This window comes from Lacerta agilis, chromosome 7 (assembly GCF_009819535.1).
Source record: "Lacerta agilis isolate rLacAgi1 chromosome 7, rLacAgi1.pri, whole genome shotgun sequence".
In the NCBI taxonomy this organism is placed as follows: Eukaryota; Metazoa; Chordata; class Lepidosauria; order Squamata; family Lacertidae; genus Lacerta; species Lacerta agilis.
Genome location: NC_046318.1, coordinates 30,076,292 through 30,092,774, shown reverse-complemented (window position 1 = coordinate 30,092,774; position 16,483 = coordinate 30,076,292). Strand labels below are relative to the sequence as shown.

Sequence of the window (16,483 nt, the reverse complement as noted above, 5' to 3'; positions counted from 1 at the left end):
AATAATATAACAGGAAGCATTTCTAGACTTGTCTGTAAGACTGTAGATCAGTCTGTGGTACTAGCCTGTATGCCCAAAAATGTAAAAATTGTTGTTGCTGTTTTTTTATTTAAAAAAAGTATGTAAGATTATATAGATTAATTATTCTTCCTCAGTCCCATTTGACACAGTGATTTCTTCAGGAACTACTCAGTTTGCTGGCATTACAGACCAAGCTTCATCTTGGCTGTATTTTGTGGTTGTTTTTTTAGGAGTAGCAATTAGTGCTACATAATGTGCTTTTTAGAAGTCGCTATAGTGCCACTATTTAACCTACCCCTAATATAATACAGCAGAACCAATGTTTTGTAGTACAAAGTCACCCAAAATAAGCTTAGCTGACCCGTGTCAATTCTAGAAGTTAATGAACCTATATGAAAATAGGGAGAAACGAGCAACTAGTTCTGTGTGTCCAAATGAGATCTGGATTTATGTTTCTCCTGAATGCTAGATGCTTGTGGCTACACTACAAACTACTTCTCCAGCCAAGTGGTGTCTCTTAGAACTGTCTGTGAAATGGCAGAAGCTTCCCACTTAAGGAAGACCTCAAATGTTTGTTCCAAGCCCTTTTGGTTCATCTGAAGCAGCCCTTTGGATCACAAGCAGATTTGATAGGGAAGGGGATTGCATAGCTATGTCCACTTAAAAAAAAACATATTGCAAAATGTCAAATGAAGTTTTGCAATGTAAATAAAATGCATGTTCAATTTAATGCAGCAGTAGCAAAGCAGAACTGTTAAATCTTTTTATCTTTTGAATGTAAAAGCAGCTCATACAGGGAAGGCCTGATGGAGCACATGCAGGTAACATTAACGCCCCACCGGGAAGGGCACAAAAGTGCTTTTATATTGTGCCAGCAAAAGTCTTAACTTGTGGTGGTAAAATAAACAACTTTCGGGATTCTAGCTGTATGCCACTGTTACTCAAATAGGTTCATGGAGGAAGCTCTAAAGTCCTCCCACACAGGCCCCTCTCTTTTCCCAGGTCTTGAGCTTTTTCTCTTGTACCAAGTAATTGCTTTCTGTAATCTCTAGAATGAGCAGGAGGGCCATGGAGGATCAGACAAGTCTTTCAGAGAAGAAATATGACTTGGCAAGAATAGATATAGGAAACAGAGCTCTAGAGCAGTGTAATGGGCTATGGAGGTGTGAGCTTGTGTGCTGTGGCGCTTCAAATATTACTTCCTTGTGGAGCTATTGGTCCAAGTTGGTCTCAGTGCATTACAGCTTTTGCAAGACACAATGTTCTGTTTTTCCACAAAACAGTTTATGTTCGTATCTCATGTGCTGTTGTACTAATGCATGATAATTTGGTCACAAGGCTCAGCTGCTAGGAGCAAATCACAAGTATCTCCTTAGAGATGCTCTAGTTCTATTGTAGGCAATAGGAAGGATTCTGTCAGAACTGTGCATATACCGGTACCTTCAAGGCCATTTTCAGCTCCAGCCAAGAGCTGAAGAACGATACGAAAAAGTGCAATAAATCTTTCCCTAGAAAAGATTTCCTAGAAGCCCTAAGACAGGCAACCAGAAACTAATATAAACATTAGAAAAAGAAACAGTCAACATTTGGCACAATTATTCAGTTATTTCACACCTGGCTCAGCGCATGAGAAAGGGTAAATGAGTATCTTTTTCCCTACTTTGCTACTCTCCAAAAACCATCATTTATTTCTATCCCCCCTAACAGACACTCAAGGTAAATCATACATCTTAATTAGTAAAGTTTTCCAAATTCCTCTGAAACACAATCAGGAATTGAAACATTATTTGTCCCTGCATTATGGTTAAGACAGTAATATAAATAAACCTATATTCTTACAACCTGTGTACACAGAATACCAGAGTTGTTCTATATGTATTGTCATGTTTACAAGTAATGACGTTTCTACAAAAACATTATTACTTCCATTTTAAGAGGGAATGAAAAATCACAAATGATCTTGCTAAAGCTTATGAAAGCCCCCAAAGGTTGTTTTCTAAGCATTCTGAATAGGTTAGACTCCTAACAAATGGCTACTATAAACCTCCAAAACAGATGTACTTTATTTCCAAATATTCATCAATACCATATTTTGAACCTTCTCTTCCCAGCCCAGATTGTTTTATGCCACCGAAAGGGCACTCCACGGCAGACACGATGCCTTCATTAACACCCACCATCCCAACCTCGAGCTTCTCTGCAACTCTCCAGATCTGGGCCGGGTCTCGGGAGTAGAAATAACCTGGAAATTGTAGCATTGAATAGAAAACAGTTTGGAGTTTGTTGTTTTGCGGGGAGAATGGTTATTTCTCTAAACTTGAAATAGTAAAGTCAAGATGGTAGCTTGAACCACACCCCATCTTGTCGTCTTTAAGGATTTTAGATTTGCAGTATTAAGAATGCACATACCTGCTAAGCCCACGTTGGCTGAATTTGCCATGGCAAGAGCTTCTTCCTCTGTATCAAACCTGCAAAAGTATTAATAGAAGATGTAAATAATAATGGAAAAACTGCTTTATTGCAAGTGGTGTGAAATTAGAGGCCTCTTCCATGGGAAATCCGTGATGGCATCCCCACTCTCTCGACTGACACAGATTTCCCTAACTTTCCCATGAATTAAGCTCGTACAAAAGTAACACGATGTTTTCCAACATCAGCAATACATTTGCATGTTTAAAAATGACACCGATTTTGCGAAGAATAGTAAATCCTATGCAGTTTCATCAGGTTAAAATAAAACAGTGGGGAAATGGGGAAGAATTTTCTAAAGGTGACATCCAACAATGGCTATTTGCTTGCACAATACAGCGGTACCTCGAGTTACAAACGCCTCAGGTTACAAACGCTTCAGGTTACAAACTCCGCTAAGCTGGAAGAGTTGCCTTGATTTGAGAACTTTGCCCCAGGAAAAGAACAGAAATCGTGTGCCGGTGGCGCAGCGGCAGCAAGAGGCCCCATTAGCTAAAGCACGTCTCTTGTTAAGAACAGTTTCAGGTTAAGAACGGAACTCCAGAACGAATTAAGTTCATAACTAGAGGTACTACTGTAGAGACTTTCACACCTCTCTGCTCCAGCACCCCCATGCAGTCCAGAATCTGGGGGAGTGAAGTCCATTTGTGACATTAGATTTTGCCCTAAGAGAAAAAGGTTGGGAATGGCTACCAAAACAACCATGTAATTTCTTTGCTGGAATATAGCTAAGCAAATGCGAGACCTAGTGTAAATATATTTTGACATCCAGGTCACTCTATAGTGTTTGAAACATATTAGAAGAGGGTTGGTGGTGTGCCTCACCACACACAATGCAACCAACCCTTCAGGAATATTCCCACACTATGAGACAAGACTTCCCAGTAAGTAAACATTTGCAACATTTTAGCACGTCAAGCACTACCTACCCAAGCTATAGAAGAAATAAAAATAAAATTGAGGCACCAGAGAAGCTAGAATGTGGGTGTCACTGTGAAAGAAGCAAGTGCCTTCATTCTTACACACTTGTTTAAACTTCAGGACACATGAAAAATGATCAGGAAAAGATTGTGAAAAGTGCTAACAGGTCAGAAATTAAAGGCTTAAGCATTTTATTGTATTTTGACATGGTTTTGAAATACCTACATTTCTCAGGCTACCCACATGAATAATTGTAACAAGATTATGCCTGGGGTGCATACTACTGAAGTTTTCAAAAGAAATCCAAGGTAGGTACCTGCTTGTATTTTATATACATAAATCTATATAGAAACACAAAACGACTGACAGTCTGTGGAAATTTTCTACCCGAAGTTGGGAAAGGGGTGCTGTTGTCTTTATATATGGCAATTTAAAATAAGGGACAGTTCCCCACTGCCAGCCAGATACTTTTGCTCCACAGAATCCCTCCTGACTGTCACTGACTTTGAGAAATGTGAATTAGCAGTGAAGCTATCACTATATGAGTAAACTGTATTGCACTTCCATGACTGCGATGGTTCCAAAAACACAGCTGCAATTGTGGATATCATAGAGTATATTTGTGTAGGGACAGTTCCTTGCCAATTCAAACATTATACTTGGGAGCGTGATCCTTAATCCAGGAATGGTCTGGGAGGATTACATGTAATAAGCAGGAGAAATGTCAGCTGTTTCCTGTTGTGAACTACTTCTACGATAGAAATATGAAACATGCTTATATCACAATCCATCTTGCCTCCCAGTGTGTAATATGGCAAGGTTATTATATAGAAGAATATCCCTGGCAGAAATTGCCATTTTTCATGTAATAATGGAAGTTCGTTAATGTGTGATCTGCAGAATAAACTCTTACTTCATAACTGGGGCCAAAGGACCAAAAGTCTCCTCTTGTGTGCACAACATGCGTGTTGTGACATTGCTGAGAAGAGTCGGTTCAAAGAAATTCTTCCCGTAACTGTGCCTTTTTCCTCCTGTAACTATGGACGCTCCTTGGGAAACAGCATCGTTAATGTGTTTTTCAACCTAAGAGAAACAAAGCAAGTGCAGCGTTAGCCTCTCCCACAAAAAGGGCAATCTTCATATCCCAAGTAGAATTTTGTAGTTCATTATTAACTCTGTGGATTAAACCACAGAGCCTAGGTCTTGCTGATCAGAAGGTCGGTGGTTCGAATCCCTGCAATGGGGTGAGCTCCCGTTGCTTGGTCCCAGCTCCTGCCCACCTAGCAGTTTGAAAGCACCTCAAAAGTGCAAGTAGATAAATAGGTACCGCTCCGGCGGGAAGGTAAACAGCGTTTCCATGCGCTGCTCTGGTTCGCCAGAAGCGGCTTAGTCATGCTAGCCACATGACCCAGAAGCTGTACACCGGCTCCCTTGGCCAGTAACGTGAGATGAGCACCGCAACCCCAGAGTCGGACACAACTGGACCTAATGGTCAGGGGTCCCTTTACCTTTTTTATTATTCCATTGGCATAGCCAACTAACGTAACTTGGCAATACTTCTTCATACCACAAAAAAATTAAAAACAAAACACTTACTTTTTCCACAGCTTTTTCATTAATTAGCGGTCCCTGAGTTGTCCCTTCATCAAACCCATTGCCAATACGTAGCTCTGACTTAATGGCTCGTGCAAACTTTTCCACGAATGCATCGTGAATCCCTTTTTGCACCAAGAATCGGTTTGTACACACACAGGTCTAAAGTCAAAAGAAATAGTGTTTGTTTTCAGTTAGGCATACACTAGTGCTTTGTTGTTTAATGTCATGGGCTCCTTTGGGAGGAAGGGTGGGGTATAAATTTAAGAAATAATCCAAAATGTATAAATCATGTAAATGTATGCTGGAAATGTAAAGAGAAAGAGGGAACCTTTTATCATATGTGGTGGATGTGTAAATTTGTAAAAGGATTCTGGGAGATGATATATATAATGAGTTGAACAAAATGTTATAGAAAGCTTTCTCTTAAGAAACCAGAAGCTTTTCTTTTAGGAATTTTAGGTGCAGAGATTCCAAATGACCAGAAGAGATTATTCATGTATGCGACTACAGCTGTCCAGACTCTGCTAGCTCAGAGATGGAAAGAAAATATAGTCCCCACCAAGGAAGATTGGCAGATAAAATTGGACTATGCTGAAATGGCAAAACTGATTGGAAGAATTAGGACTCAGGAAGAATCAAATTTTAATAAGGAATGGTGAAAATATATAATGTATTTTAAAAACTTAATGTAAACTATTAAAATCATTAGTAGGATTGACATAAAACTTGTAGTTAAAAGATCAAACATGGAGTGTTTAAAAAAGATAAAATTGGAGTAACAGAGGAGATGCAGGGGGGAAGTTGGTATCAGGAGGGGAGGGAGGGAAGTAAAAGGGGTTATATTGATTATATTTTAATTATTCTTGTTTGTAAATCTGAAAATGCAACTACACACACACACACACACACACACACACACACAGAAAGAGAGAGAGAGAGAGAGAGAGAGAGAGAGAAAATTAAGAAATAACTAGTGTATCGGGAGTCAATGAATGGCAACTAGATAATATTGCAACTATGTCAAGTACATAATTATTGCTGTCTCTTATTTTCTGCATTTCATTTCCTGCTGGCTTTTTACAGAGCCCACTCCCCTAACCATGTGTATACATACACCTATAACTCAGGACATGTGTCTGACAAAGTGGACTGCAATCCACAAAAGTTTATGCCATAATAATTTCTCTTCCTTCCATCTACAACACCCGTTTATTTACATACTTTGGTAACCCTAGCATGGATGTAAACATCAGTAACTATGAAATGTGCAATAATATTTGTTGACATATCCCACTGAGCTCTGTTTGTGCTACAGCACTTGACTGCTTGGCTGTATATCATGGGAGGCATGGAAGCATTCCATTTTACACGCAAATGAGTTGGTTTCTACACAACTGAGTTTCATGAGCAACAATGTCGGATATCAAACTAGGTTCCAGTGTGAAGAACTCTGAGGGCAGAAGTCTTCAGAGGGCAACACTAGCTAACTACAAGAGAGGTTAAAAGTAAAGGAAAAAGGAAAAGTTTTAAGTATTGCCCTCCAAATTAAGGCCAAGGGTTTTAGTCTGTACAGCTAGTGTAGACTCAAAGTGTCCCAGAATTGGACTTCCACCCAAGCATGAATAAACTCCCCTTGAAATCAATAACACTTCTAAGTAAATCAGAATGTAATGATCCCACTGTAACTGAACTCTGCTTAATTATAGCTGGATTGTATTCTGAACTGTCAGACTTATTATTACTGCTTCTGCTTTTTATAGATCAAGAATGAAACATCTTTGCTTGTGTCCCCCCGCCCCCCCAGTACAAGGCATAACCAAATTTGTAAAAAAGCAGTGCTCAAATTATCTGCAAGTGTGGTGGTGGTGTGTGTGTGTGGGGGAACAGATTCAACAAAGAGCAGAGATTAATCTCACCTGGCCTGAATTTCTGTATTTGGAAGCTAAAGCTCCTGCTACCGCTTTGTCTACATCAGCACTATCAAACACTATGAATGGAGCGTGTCCTCCAAGCTCCATGGAGACCCTCTTCACAGTGCCAGCAGCATGGCGCAGCAATATCTGCAAGTACACAGGAAACAAAGGAAGCTGTACACCTACAAATATGAGTTACACAAACTTAGCCACAAACGTGGGTGGTGCTGTGGTCTAAACCACAGAGCCTAGGGCTTGCCGATCAGAAGGTTGGCGGTTCGAATCCCCGCGATGGGGTGAGCTCCCGTTGCTCGGTCCCTGCTCCTGCCCACCTAGCAGTTTGAAAGCATGTCAAAGTTCAAGTAGAGAAATAGGTACCACTCCGGCAGGAAGGTAAACAGTGTTTCTGTGTGCTGCTCTGGTTCTCCAGAAGCAGCTTAGTCATGCTGGCCACATGACCCGGAAGCTGTCTGCGGACAAAAGCCGGCTCCCTCGGCCTATAGAGCGAGATGTGCGCGCAACCCCCGAGTCGTCCGCGACTGGACCTAACGGTCAGGGGTACCTTTACCTTTACTTTTTTGAATGCCGAGAGAATACTCTGTAGTTGAAATCACCAGTTCCCTATTAAACTACCCACTCATTTTTATAATCTAAGGAGTAAACGTATATCTCAAAGTCTTCAGTGCTTATTTTAGACGATGATGATGATGATAATAATAAATACAGGTGAAACTCGAAAAATTAGAATATCGTGGGAAAGTCCATTTATGTAAGCAATTGTTTTCATTAGCTACCGGAGTTTAATATATGAGATAGACTCATGACATGCAAAGCGAGATATGTCAAGCCTTTGCTTGTTATAATTGTGATGATTATGGCATACAGCTGATGAAAACCCCAAAGTTGAGATTGTTAATTTGGGGTTCTCATCAGCTGTACTCCATAATCATCACAATTATAACAAATAAAGGCTTGACATATCTCGCTTTGCATGTCATGAGTCTATCTCATATATTAGTTTCACCTTTTAAGTTGAATTACTGAAAGAAATGAACCTTTCCACGATATTCTAATTTTTCGAGTTTCACCTGTAGTAGTAGTAGTAGTAGTAGTAGTGGTATTATGCCCCAGCCACTCTGAGCAGCTTCCAACAAATTTTAAAACCACAGTATAATTTACCTAACTATACACAGTGTCCAGCCTTGGACACGGGATGTTCTCTAAAGCAATAGATGTGAATCTTTGAAACAGTCCCATTCTTTTTAATACCACTATGCATGCCTTAAGACACTGGTCTGAGATGAGTAGATCCAATTCTGTAAGTGAATGGAAAAAGACTACTGGTTTTAGACTGAGTTTCAAGGGATGGCAGTAAGGGTCAAACTAGACAAGACAAGATATAGATATCTTTTTATATATGCCACTACAGCGGCATGAATATTGATAGCCCAATGTGGGAAAGAGGAAAAGATCCCAACAAAAAAAGATTAAATAAAGTTAATGGAATATGCGGAAATGGCTAAATTAACAGAGAAACTTAGAAATCAAGACAGTAACCAATTTAAAAATGGGAATGGGAAGTCTTTAATGCATATATATATCAAAGCATTCTATACAAGTTGCATACATTAGCAGGATTTTAAGAAACATTTGCATTATTATGATGAAAGATATAACTGGATACAATTAGATGAATAATATTACATGGACATGCATGAATTAATCATTAAACAATGGAACCACGGGAGGGGGTAGAGGGAAGTCAAGGGATTTGAGAAATCCCACATTTGGATGTTTTATTGAATGTATAAACAGCACTGTGAAGTTTTTAATTTTTATTTCTTTTTATTTTATTTTAAATGTTTATTTTATTTAATGTGATGTTTGTTATAATCAGAATCAATAAAAATATTAGAAAAAAAACAAAACAAACTAGACGAGATAACATCTACCCAATTAGCAACTGCATTTTAGCTATGTATTTTAGGCACAAATTTGCAGCAGTTTACGAGCCAACATTGAGAAGCTTACCTTTCCTGTAGCCGTTGAGCCTGTAAAAGAGATCTTGGCTACCAAAGGATCAGTGCACATCACTTCCCCAACTGCTACTGCCTGTTGTCTAGAACAGGGAACAACATTATAAACTCCTGCAGGTATTCCAGCCTGATTTGCAAGCTGCAGAGGAAAAACAGTGGCATGAAACTGTTCATTTGCACAAAAGGCTAGAATTATATAATAATGATAAATAACAGGCTGAAGATGGTGCTGAGCTTTGTCTTCTTGCAAGTGTGTCACAAGCATTTGAAAACCACACATAATTTCCATAATCTTATATTTAAAAATAAACAAAAAGTTAATCTGCCTTTTATATAGTGTGTATGAATGCTTTTAGATTTTTATTCCATTTTTAGCTTTATACTGGTTTCCAAGTCTTTGAACTATTCTACAAATAACTCAGAGTGACTAAGGGAAAAAAATGACTAGTAACTGCAATAAATAGTAATAAGTAATCCACTGTTCATCAATATAAAAATCTCACCTCAGCAAGTGCTAAAGCCGATAAAGGTGTATCTTCTGCCGGCTTCACCACCACTGTGCAGCCAGCTGCCAAAGCAGCACCGACTTTCCTTGTAATCATAGCACTTGGAAAATTCCACTAAATTGAAGAAACAGGTGCATTTAAATGCCGTGTGCACATTGGTACAATAAAACAACTGGCAAGTTCTGAAATTTGAGGGGGAAATTAGCAAGATTGAAAGCTTTTAAGATCCTTGGCTGTTGTTTGATCCATCTGCTCCTGAGACCCTGGCAACTTCTAGATACCATCAAACCAGTTTTAAAAACCACTCTCCTTTCCACCAACAAAATGGGACCTTAACTTCCATTGAATGGTTTGGAATCCCATTGTCTCTGCGGGAAACTGTGTAGTTACCATGTAGGGACACCAAGGTCCTGCTCTCTGACTTGCCACTAAGAACCATCAGATTAGCAGATACCAGAAAGAAGACTTGGCGGGTCTACCAATAGCCCCACATCTCAAATTCACTTCCCTGGGAACCGCATAGAATCATAGAATTGCAGGTATAGCCCCTTTGCTGGTGACTTTTAAAGTGACCTTAAAAATGCCTTCTATTTTGTTCAGCTAGCTTTTAAATTTTGTTAATTTTATGCTGTTATTAATTTTAGTTGCTCCTGCACAATTGTTTCCAGTTGTGGGCTGTTTTAATAAACGGATATTTATACTTACCCCGAGAGACTTATGCTAAAGGACAGGATAAGCCTGAGAGTGCTACAGTACTTGCTGAAAGCTCAGAAAGCAAAAAGAGGACTGGGTGAGTTTTCCAGTGAGTGATGCTTCTGTAGCTTTTGCCATTTATCCCCATGTCCTAGCATAGGTATGGGACGCGGGTGGCGCTGTGGTCTAAACCACTGAACCTAGGGCTTGCCGATTGGAAGGTTGGCGGTTTGAATCCCCACGACGGGGTGAGCTCGGTCCCAGCTCCTGCCAACCTAGCAGTTTGGAAGCACGTCAAAGTGCAAGTAGATAAATAGGTACAGCTCTGGCGGGAAGGTAAACGGCATTTCCATATGCTGCTCTGGTTTCGCCAGAAGTGGCTTAGTCATGCTGGCCACATGACCTGGAAAAACTGTCTGTGACAAACGTCAGCTCCCTCAGCCAGTAAAGCGAGATGAGCGAACCCCAGAGTTGTTTGCGACTGGACTTAACTGTCAGGTGTCCTTTACCTTTACCTAGCATACCGGTAGGTATAGCCAGAGCCGTCTCATCCATAGAAGCCGGTGGCGCGGTGCGCCAGGGCGCTGGGCGCCCCAGGGGCGCCCCCGCGAGCCCGTCGGCATACCGGGCTCCTCCTCCCCAACCCGCCCCCGACCCCACGGGCAGGCGGGCACTCGCGCGCCGGCGGGCGGGCTGTAAGCCGCCCGCCCTCGCCTCCCAGAGCCCCAGCTGGAGCGCTGGAGCGGCGCGGGGCTTTGCGCGACCTTCCAGCACTCCAGCTGGGGCTCTGGGAGGCGAGGGCGGCCGGCTCGCGCTCCCGCGCGCAGCCGGCCGCCCGCCCGATGCAGCGCGAGCTGCCCAGCAGCGCCGCGCCGTCCAGCTGCGCGCGGAGCGCGAGCTGCGCGGGAGCGCGAGCCGGCCGCCCTCGCCTCCCATCCTGGAAGCGCTGGAAGGGCGCGCAGAGCCCCGCGCCGCTCCAGCGCCACGCCCCTCACCCCCGCTCGCCCACCCCCCTCCCAAGGGGCGGCAAGCGCGGGAGGGAGGCGGCGGAGAGGCGGCATGGCGGGGGCGCCGGAGGGATAGCCGCGCCAGGGCGGCAGATCCCCTTAAGACAGCTCTGGGTATAGCACAAATATTTCAACGCATTTACAACTTGCATCTTGCATGCAAAATTTGAGTTTTCATTGTAAGAATTTTAATTCATTGGCCTCAGGGCATCACTAATCCTACCTCTTTTGAATATTAAGAGTAAAAGTCTGACTTGAACAGTCAGCTGAACTCACAGGAGTAATGATGGCAGCAACTCCCACAGGCTGCTTAAGAACTAGAACTCTTCTATCCTTTGCAGAAGATGGGATGATGTCACCATAAATGCGCCGAGCTTCTTCAGCAAACCATTCCAAGAAAGAAGCAGAATAAAGAATTTCACCCTGTGCTTCCTTCAGGGGTTTTCCCTGTGAATTATTCAGAATGCAGACATTCACATGCAGAGAACTACAAAAACGTCTCTCTCCCAACAAAATGATTACAATGAAGGATTTGTGTGATCACGTTTGTTTGTTTGTTTTCTCATGTTGATCTTTATTATTTTTAAAAATATACTTTTATACAACACTCTCTGTTTTTGCTTGTAACAAAAAAGACAATGATGGCAACTGAAGCAAAAAATACCTTGTATACTTCACAATACACATAACAATACAATTTATGAAAAAAAGAGAAAAAGACAAGAAAAGGAAAGAGAGAATACACACACACTTCTATTTTTTATTGTATTTCTATGTAAATTGTCAATTACCTTTATATACTACAAGGCTCAGTCTAGGTCTGTCAGGAGATTACCCTTTATGCCATGGTTCTTCAAATATTCTTTAAATATTCTCCATTCCTTGTGGACTTTTTGTTTTGTTTGGCCTCTAACTCTTCCTGTCACCTTTGCTAGCTGCAAGTATTACTTGGGGGGGGGGGGAGCTTCAAAAAGTCACACATGAAAGATTCTGCATTTGTCGTGACATATTGCAACATGGAACGACGTCTGAACTGCACCCGTTGACTGCTTCACCTTCTAGGCGAGATTCTTGTAACTAGCGTCCTGAAATTCAGCCCCAAATACCTGAGGAATATGTCCCCCCCCCCCACACTTCTTTTTATACTTACATTCTCTGCTGTTATGATCCTTGCAAGGTCATCTTTATTCTCTATCATCAAATCAAACCATTTACGAAGTAGAGCAGCTCTTTCCTGAAAAAGAAACAGTATTTTAGCAGTATCACTGCCAAGTACAAAAATTATTGTTACTCCAATATTACTATCTTGCATGCTTTACAGTATTTAAATTTGCTTGTCTCCCAATAATCCTGCAAGTAGATTCAGGTTCAGTTCTAACAGGACTACTAACAAAAGTCGATAAAATTAAATTTTATTTAAATAAGTGCCAAGGGCTTGATTTTGCACTCCGTGGCCCAAATATCAGAGGGCGCCTTACTTCTTACTTAGCAACCGAGCAAGAATCTGTTTGCACTTTTCTATAGCCTGCATCTCTCTATATAAATGGTCTAAAGCACAATCCTATGCATCTCCACTCAAAGATGGAACTTAAGTATTATAATTAATACATATATGATTTCCCCATGTTTCTTACGTATTGTACGTAAAGTACCCCAGGGAATGTCGTTAATGGGAAAACAAACTGAACAAATAAAGGATTTGCTTTAATCTGAAGGTGCAAGTTTTTATTATTATTATTTAGTTCATTCATGAGTTGCTTCCCATGAGGCATCCCAAAGGCATAATAATGTATATACAACAGTTAGTTATCTACCCCAGTAGATATTTTTTTCAAATCTGCCCTAAAAACAGGTATTTGGAGCTTAGGAAAGGCAAAATAAAACCTATATATTTAAGGCCACCTGCTAACCACATTTACTAGAGAAGAAGCTCTTCTGAATGCAGTGGAACTTGCTATATGCATAGCCTTATACGACTTCAAGCAATATGTCTCTGGACCACTTATATTGCAAGAAAAACATACATGTGTACTGTGCCGATATGCTTGATACTTTATGGAAAGCTATCCTTAGCTGTCAGTGATGCCCTGGTGGTTAGGGGAAAACACTTTGTACCAGGGGTGCCAACTTGAATAAAATATTGGGATGGGGGCAGGTAAGCCCCACCCCACATAATTGATCACAAGACCTGGCGCATGCACACCATTTGAATGGCAATGCCCATCAACTTTGTGCCTCAAATATTTCATTAGGTTCCTATGCTCTGTACTTACTTGGAGACACTCCTTTAAAAAAAAATTAAACTGATTAGTTGCTTGTCACCAGAAGGTGTCCAAGCAACTTGCAGCAAATACATAATGCCAAAAGGGAAGAAATTGATTGATTGCCTAACATATAACACTTATGGAAAAAAAAAAAAACTCCACCCTTCATATCAGGGCCGGATTTAGGTTTGATGAGGCCCTAAGCTACTGAAGGTAATGCGGCCCTTTATATGTCCAGCTGTCCTTTGTCAACAACAAATTGTTGTTTTTTTGTTTTGAATATATGCTGTATGGTAATTTATGGACCTAATAGGTATCTAAAGCCATTTGCACATGCAGAATGTAGGCACCCTATATATAGAAATGAGAAAACCAGTGATATTTTAGGGAGCAGGCTAGCAGATGGGGCCCATTACTTACATCACAGAAGCCTACACAACACAAAACACTGTTGTTGTATGTAGGTTTTATTTTATTTGTTTTTTATCTTATATTCTGGAAATGTACATCCAGGGATTTTTTTTCATTTTAATTTTTTTGGGGTCCCCAAGAGAGTGGGGCCATAAGCTAATGCTTGTTTAACTTATACTGTAAGTAAATCCGGCACTGCTTCATATAAGTAATAGCAAGCAGCATTGACCCATTCCTTTATCTGCTGCTTCTCCAGAGCAAACTCTGGTTGAGTTTCAAGAAGTCTCTTTGAAGGAGCATTCCCTTTCTCCAGAACTGGCAGTCGCCTTCTGAATAATCCTGTGTAGATGTCCCCACATAGGCGCGTCTCCAAGGGCTTGCGCGTGCGTTCCTCGCCTATGTGGGGCTGCCCATGATCTACCGTACAGCTGATAACGGTGGGTGGCCACATGCCAAAGGAAGGCCGGGCTCCTCTCTTTTCACGGCTGTGCACAAGGCGCCGGCGGGCATCGTTCCCTCTTGCGCACAGGCGCAGGAGGGAGCCTGGAGTGGTTCTTGCATGCTCGGCTCCCCCTGCCTTGGAAACTCTCGCCGCGCCACGCAAACCGTCCCCCTTCCTCACCTTGGCAGACGCCCCGCTCCAAGCAGCGCCGGCCTCGTAGGCGGCCCTCACCGCGGCCTGCGCCTCCGCCGCCCCGCAGTCCGCCACCCGGCTCAGCTCCGCGCCGCTGGCCGGATCCCGCACGGGGAAGGCGGCCGCCGCTTGCACCCAGCGGCCTCCCACGAAGCCTCCGGTGCGCACCAGGGAACTGGCGAGCGCCCCTGCGCCCGGGCTGGCGCTGCTGCTGCCGAGGCGGACGCCGCCGGGCGCCGCTAGCAAGAAGCGAGAGCGGCGGGGAGGAGGAGGGCGAGCGAGCGGGGCTCGGAGGCCCAGCGACGCCCAGCGAGTCGCCATGGCCTCGGCGCCTCGGAAGGGAGCGGAGAGGGTGGAGCTGGGGGCGGGCGAGGACGAAGGTCCCGCCGAGCGTGGAGCTCCTTGGCGGGCGGGTTTCCCGCCCCGGCGCTGAGCGATATCACCCGGGAGCGAGGTCCCTGAAAGCTGCAGCGCGATTATGCGCTTCGGGAGCAAAGCTTCGGTGGGACTTTCTGAATCGAAGCAGAGAACTGCACACCGCTGCAACTCCGTGCAAATGCACTTGGGGCCGTTCTCATCCAAGGTCGCTCACGGATTGAGTGGTCTTTAAGAATAGGGGCCAACTCCTAGCGACCAAGGTGCCTTTGCTTCCCCCCTCCATTAAAATATTTGAGGGGGCTGCCCCCTCCGGCATTGCCATTCAAATAGTGAGCATGTGTCGCATCATGTGATCAGTTATGCGGGGCAGGGCTGACCTGGTTTCCACCACCCCCACCCCCAAAAAATTTATTTGAAGTTGGCACCCCTGTCTTTAAGCTACTCTCCCGTGCTCGCCGTCGGGAGCGGCTGGCTGGAGAGATTCGCCTTTAGCCCAAGCTTGCGTTGCCTGTTTCCTTATCCTGTCTCAGTGCGAGCGCTGCTGCTTTGGAGGATGCTCGGTGGCAGAGCATCCGCTTTGCACGCAGTAAGCCCTAGGATCAACCCCTGGCGTCTCCAGGGAGGGCCGGGAAATAATGCCCTCTCTCTGGAACCTTGCACTGCAGAGCTACTGCCACCAGCCAGTGTAGGCAATAGCTGGATGCATCAGGGGGATGGCCTGGCCGAAACTGGAGAGTCACTGCCAGTCAGTGTAAGCAATGTTGAACCAGAGCTGAGAGTGCTTGAGAGCAGAACTGTGTGTGTCTTGCAGCCCTTAAGCTAGCCTGCTCCCCTTAGGGAGAGTGGAGGATGTTGCCCCTTCACCTGTGTGGAAGCCAGATTCAGCTGCCGTTCCAGCTGGGAAGGCACTGCCTCGTCCTTTGCTTTGGGGCAGCCCTCAGTTTGCGTCTCTTAATCTGGGGCTATCCAACAGCTATATCATTAGAGGTCCCTCTCTTCCCTCAAATTTGTAACCTGACCATTAAGAAACATTTTGCCCCGCCTCCTCACAGATAATAATGTGGTTGCCAGTGTAATCACGGTGGCTTTCCCAGTTGATGGAACGGGTGCAGGCAAACACAGCTGGGGCAGTGCATACAGCAGCCTTTGCCAACCCAGGTTGCCCTCCAGATGTTTCAGACTATATCTCCCATCAGCCCCAGCATCATATGGGACAGGCTAGCTCCATCAGGCCTCCTGTCATCAGGGGCAGCCGTTCCAGCAACAGGAGAATTTCCCCCTAGTATAGGTGATTTTTAAAAAAAAAAGTCTATGAGTACTGTATGGTACTTGTTCCCATAATGTGTGAATCAGCAGCAACACTTGTGAATGCAGTAAAACTCTCCCCCGCCCAGTGGGTTAACTGCTACTAAAAGTTCTTATTCCTTTAGATAGAATTCATAAGTTTTGCAAACCTCTCACGAACTATTAATGCATTGTGGGCATTAACGGAACGAGACACAACCTTCAATATTTTAGGTTGTTTTTAAGTGAAATATGTTATTTTTACTGATATCGCCTGCATTAGCAGAGAACGGTTTAATGAACAATGGTGCGTTGAAAGAGAAGGAAGGAAGGAAGGACGCAGTTGCCAA

General features: G+C 43.3%; 1 protein-coding gene across 2 annotated transcripts; it reads right to left on the bottom strand.

Annotated features, from left to right (window-relative positions):
* Positions 1 to 113: 113 nt before the first annotated feature.
* ALDH5A1 (aldehyde dehydrogenase 5 family member A1) lies at positions 114 to 14,848 on the bottom strand. Of its 2 annotated transcripts, XM_033154706.1 has the most exons (10): positions 14,460 to 14,845; positions 12,313 to 12,396; positions 11,439 to 11,609; positions 9,460 to 9,576; positions 8,952 to 9,095; positions 6,924 to 7,067; positions 5,008 to 5,166; positions 4,325 to 4,494; positions 2,431 to 2,489; positions 114 to 2,263 (listed from the first exon to the last, which is right to left on the bottom strand). In XM_033154706.1, the coding sequence occupies exons 1-10, from the start codon at positions 14,790 to 14,792 to the stop codon at positions 2,058 to 2,060; spliced, it is 1,587 nt and encodes a 528-aa protein (XP_033010597.1). In that variant the 5' UTR covers positions 14,793 to 14,845; the 3' UTR covers positions 114 to 2,057. The 2 variants fall into 2 exon arrangements, with proteins under 2 accessions (XP_033010597.1, XP_033010598.1); XM_033154707.1 differs by lacking the exon at positions 9,460 to 9,576 and having other exon boundaries at positions 2,058 to 2,263; positions 14,460 to 14,848.
* Positions 14,849 to 16,483: the final 1,635 nt, after the last annotated feature.

What these genes read in the sequence shown, in the direction of transcription:
- ALDH5A1 (XM_033154706.1), bottom strand. Translation starts at nt 14,792, where the DNA reads ATGGCGACTCGCTGGGCGTCGCTGGGCCTCCGAGCCCCGCTCGCTCGC. An exon ending in ATGAAAAAGCTGTGGAAAAA is followed by an intron (nt 4,495 to 5,007) that starts GTAAGTGTTTTG and finishes TGTTTCTCTTAG; the next exon opens with GTTGAAAAACACATTAACGA. An exon ending in AGCCAACGTGGGCTTAGCAG is followed by an intron (nt 2,264 to 2,430) that starts GTATGTGCATTC and finishes TACAATTTCCAG; the next exon opens with GTTATTTCTACTCCCGAGAC.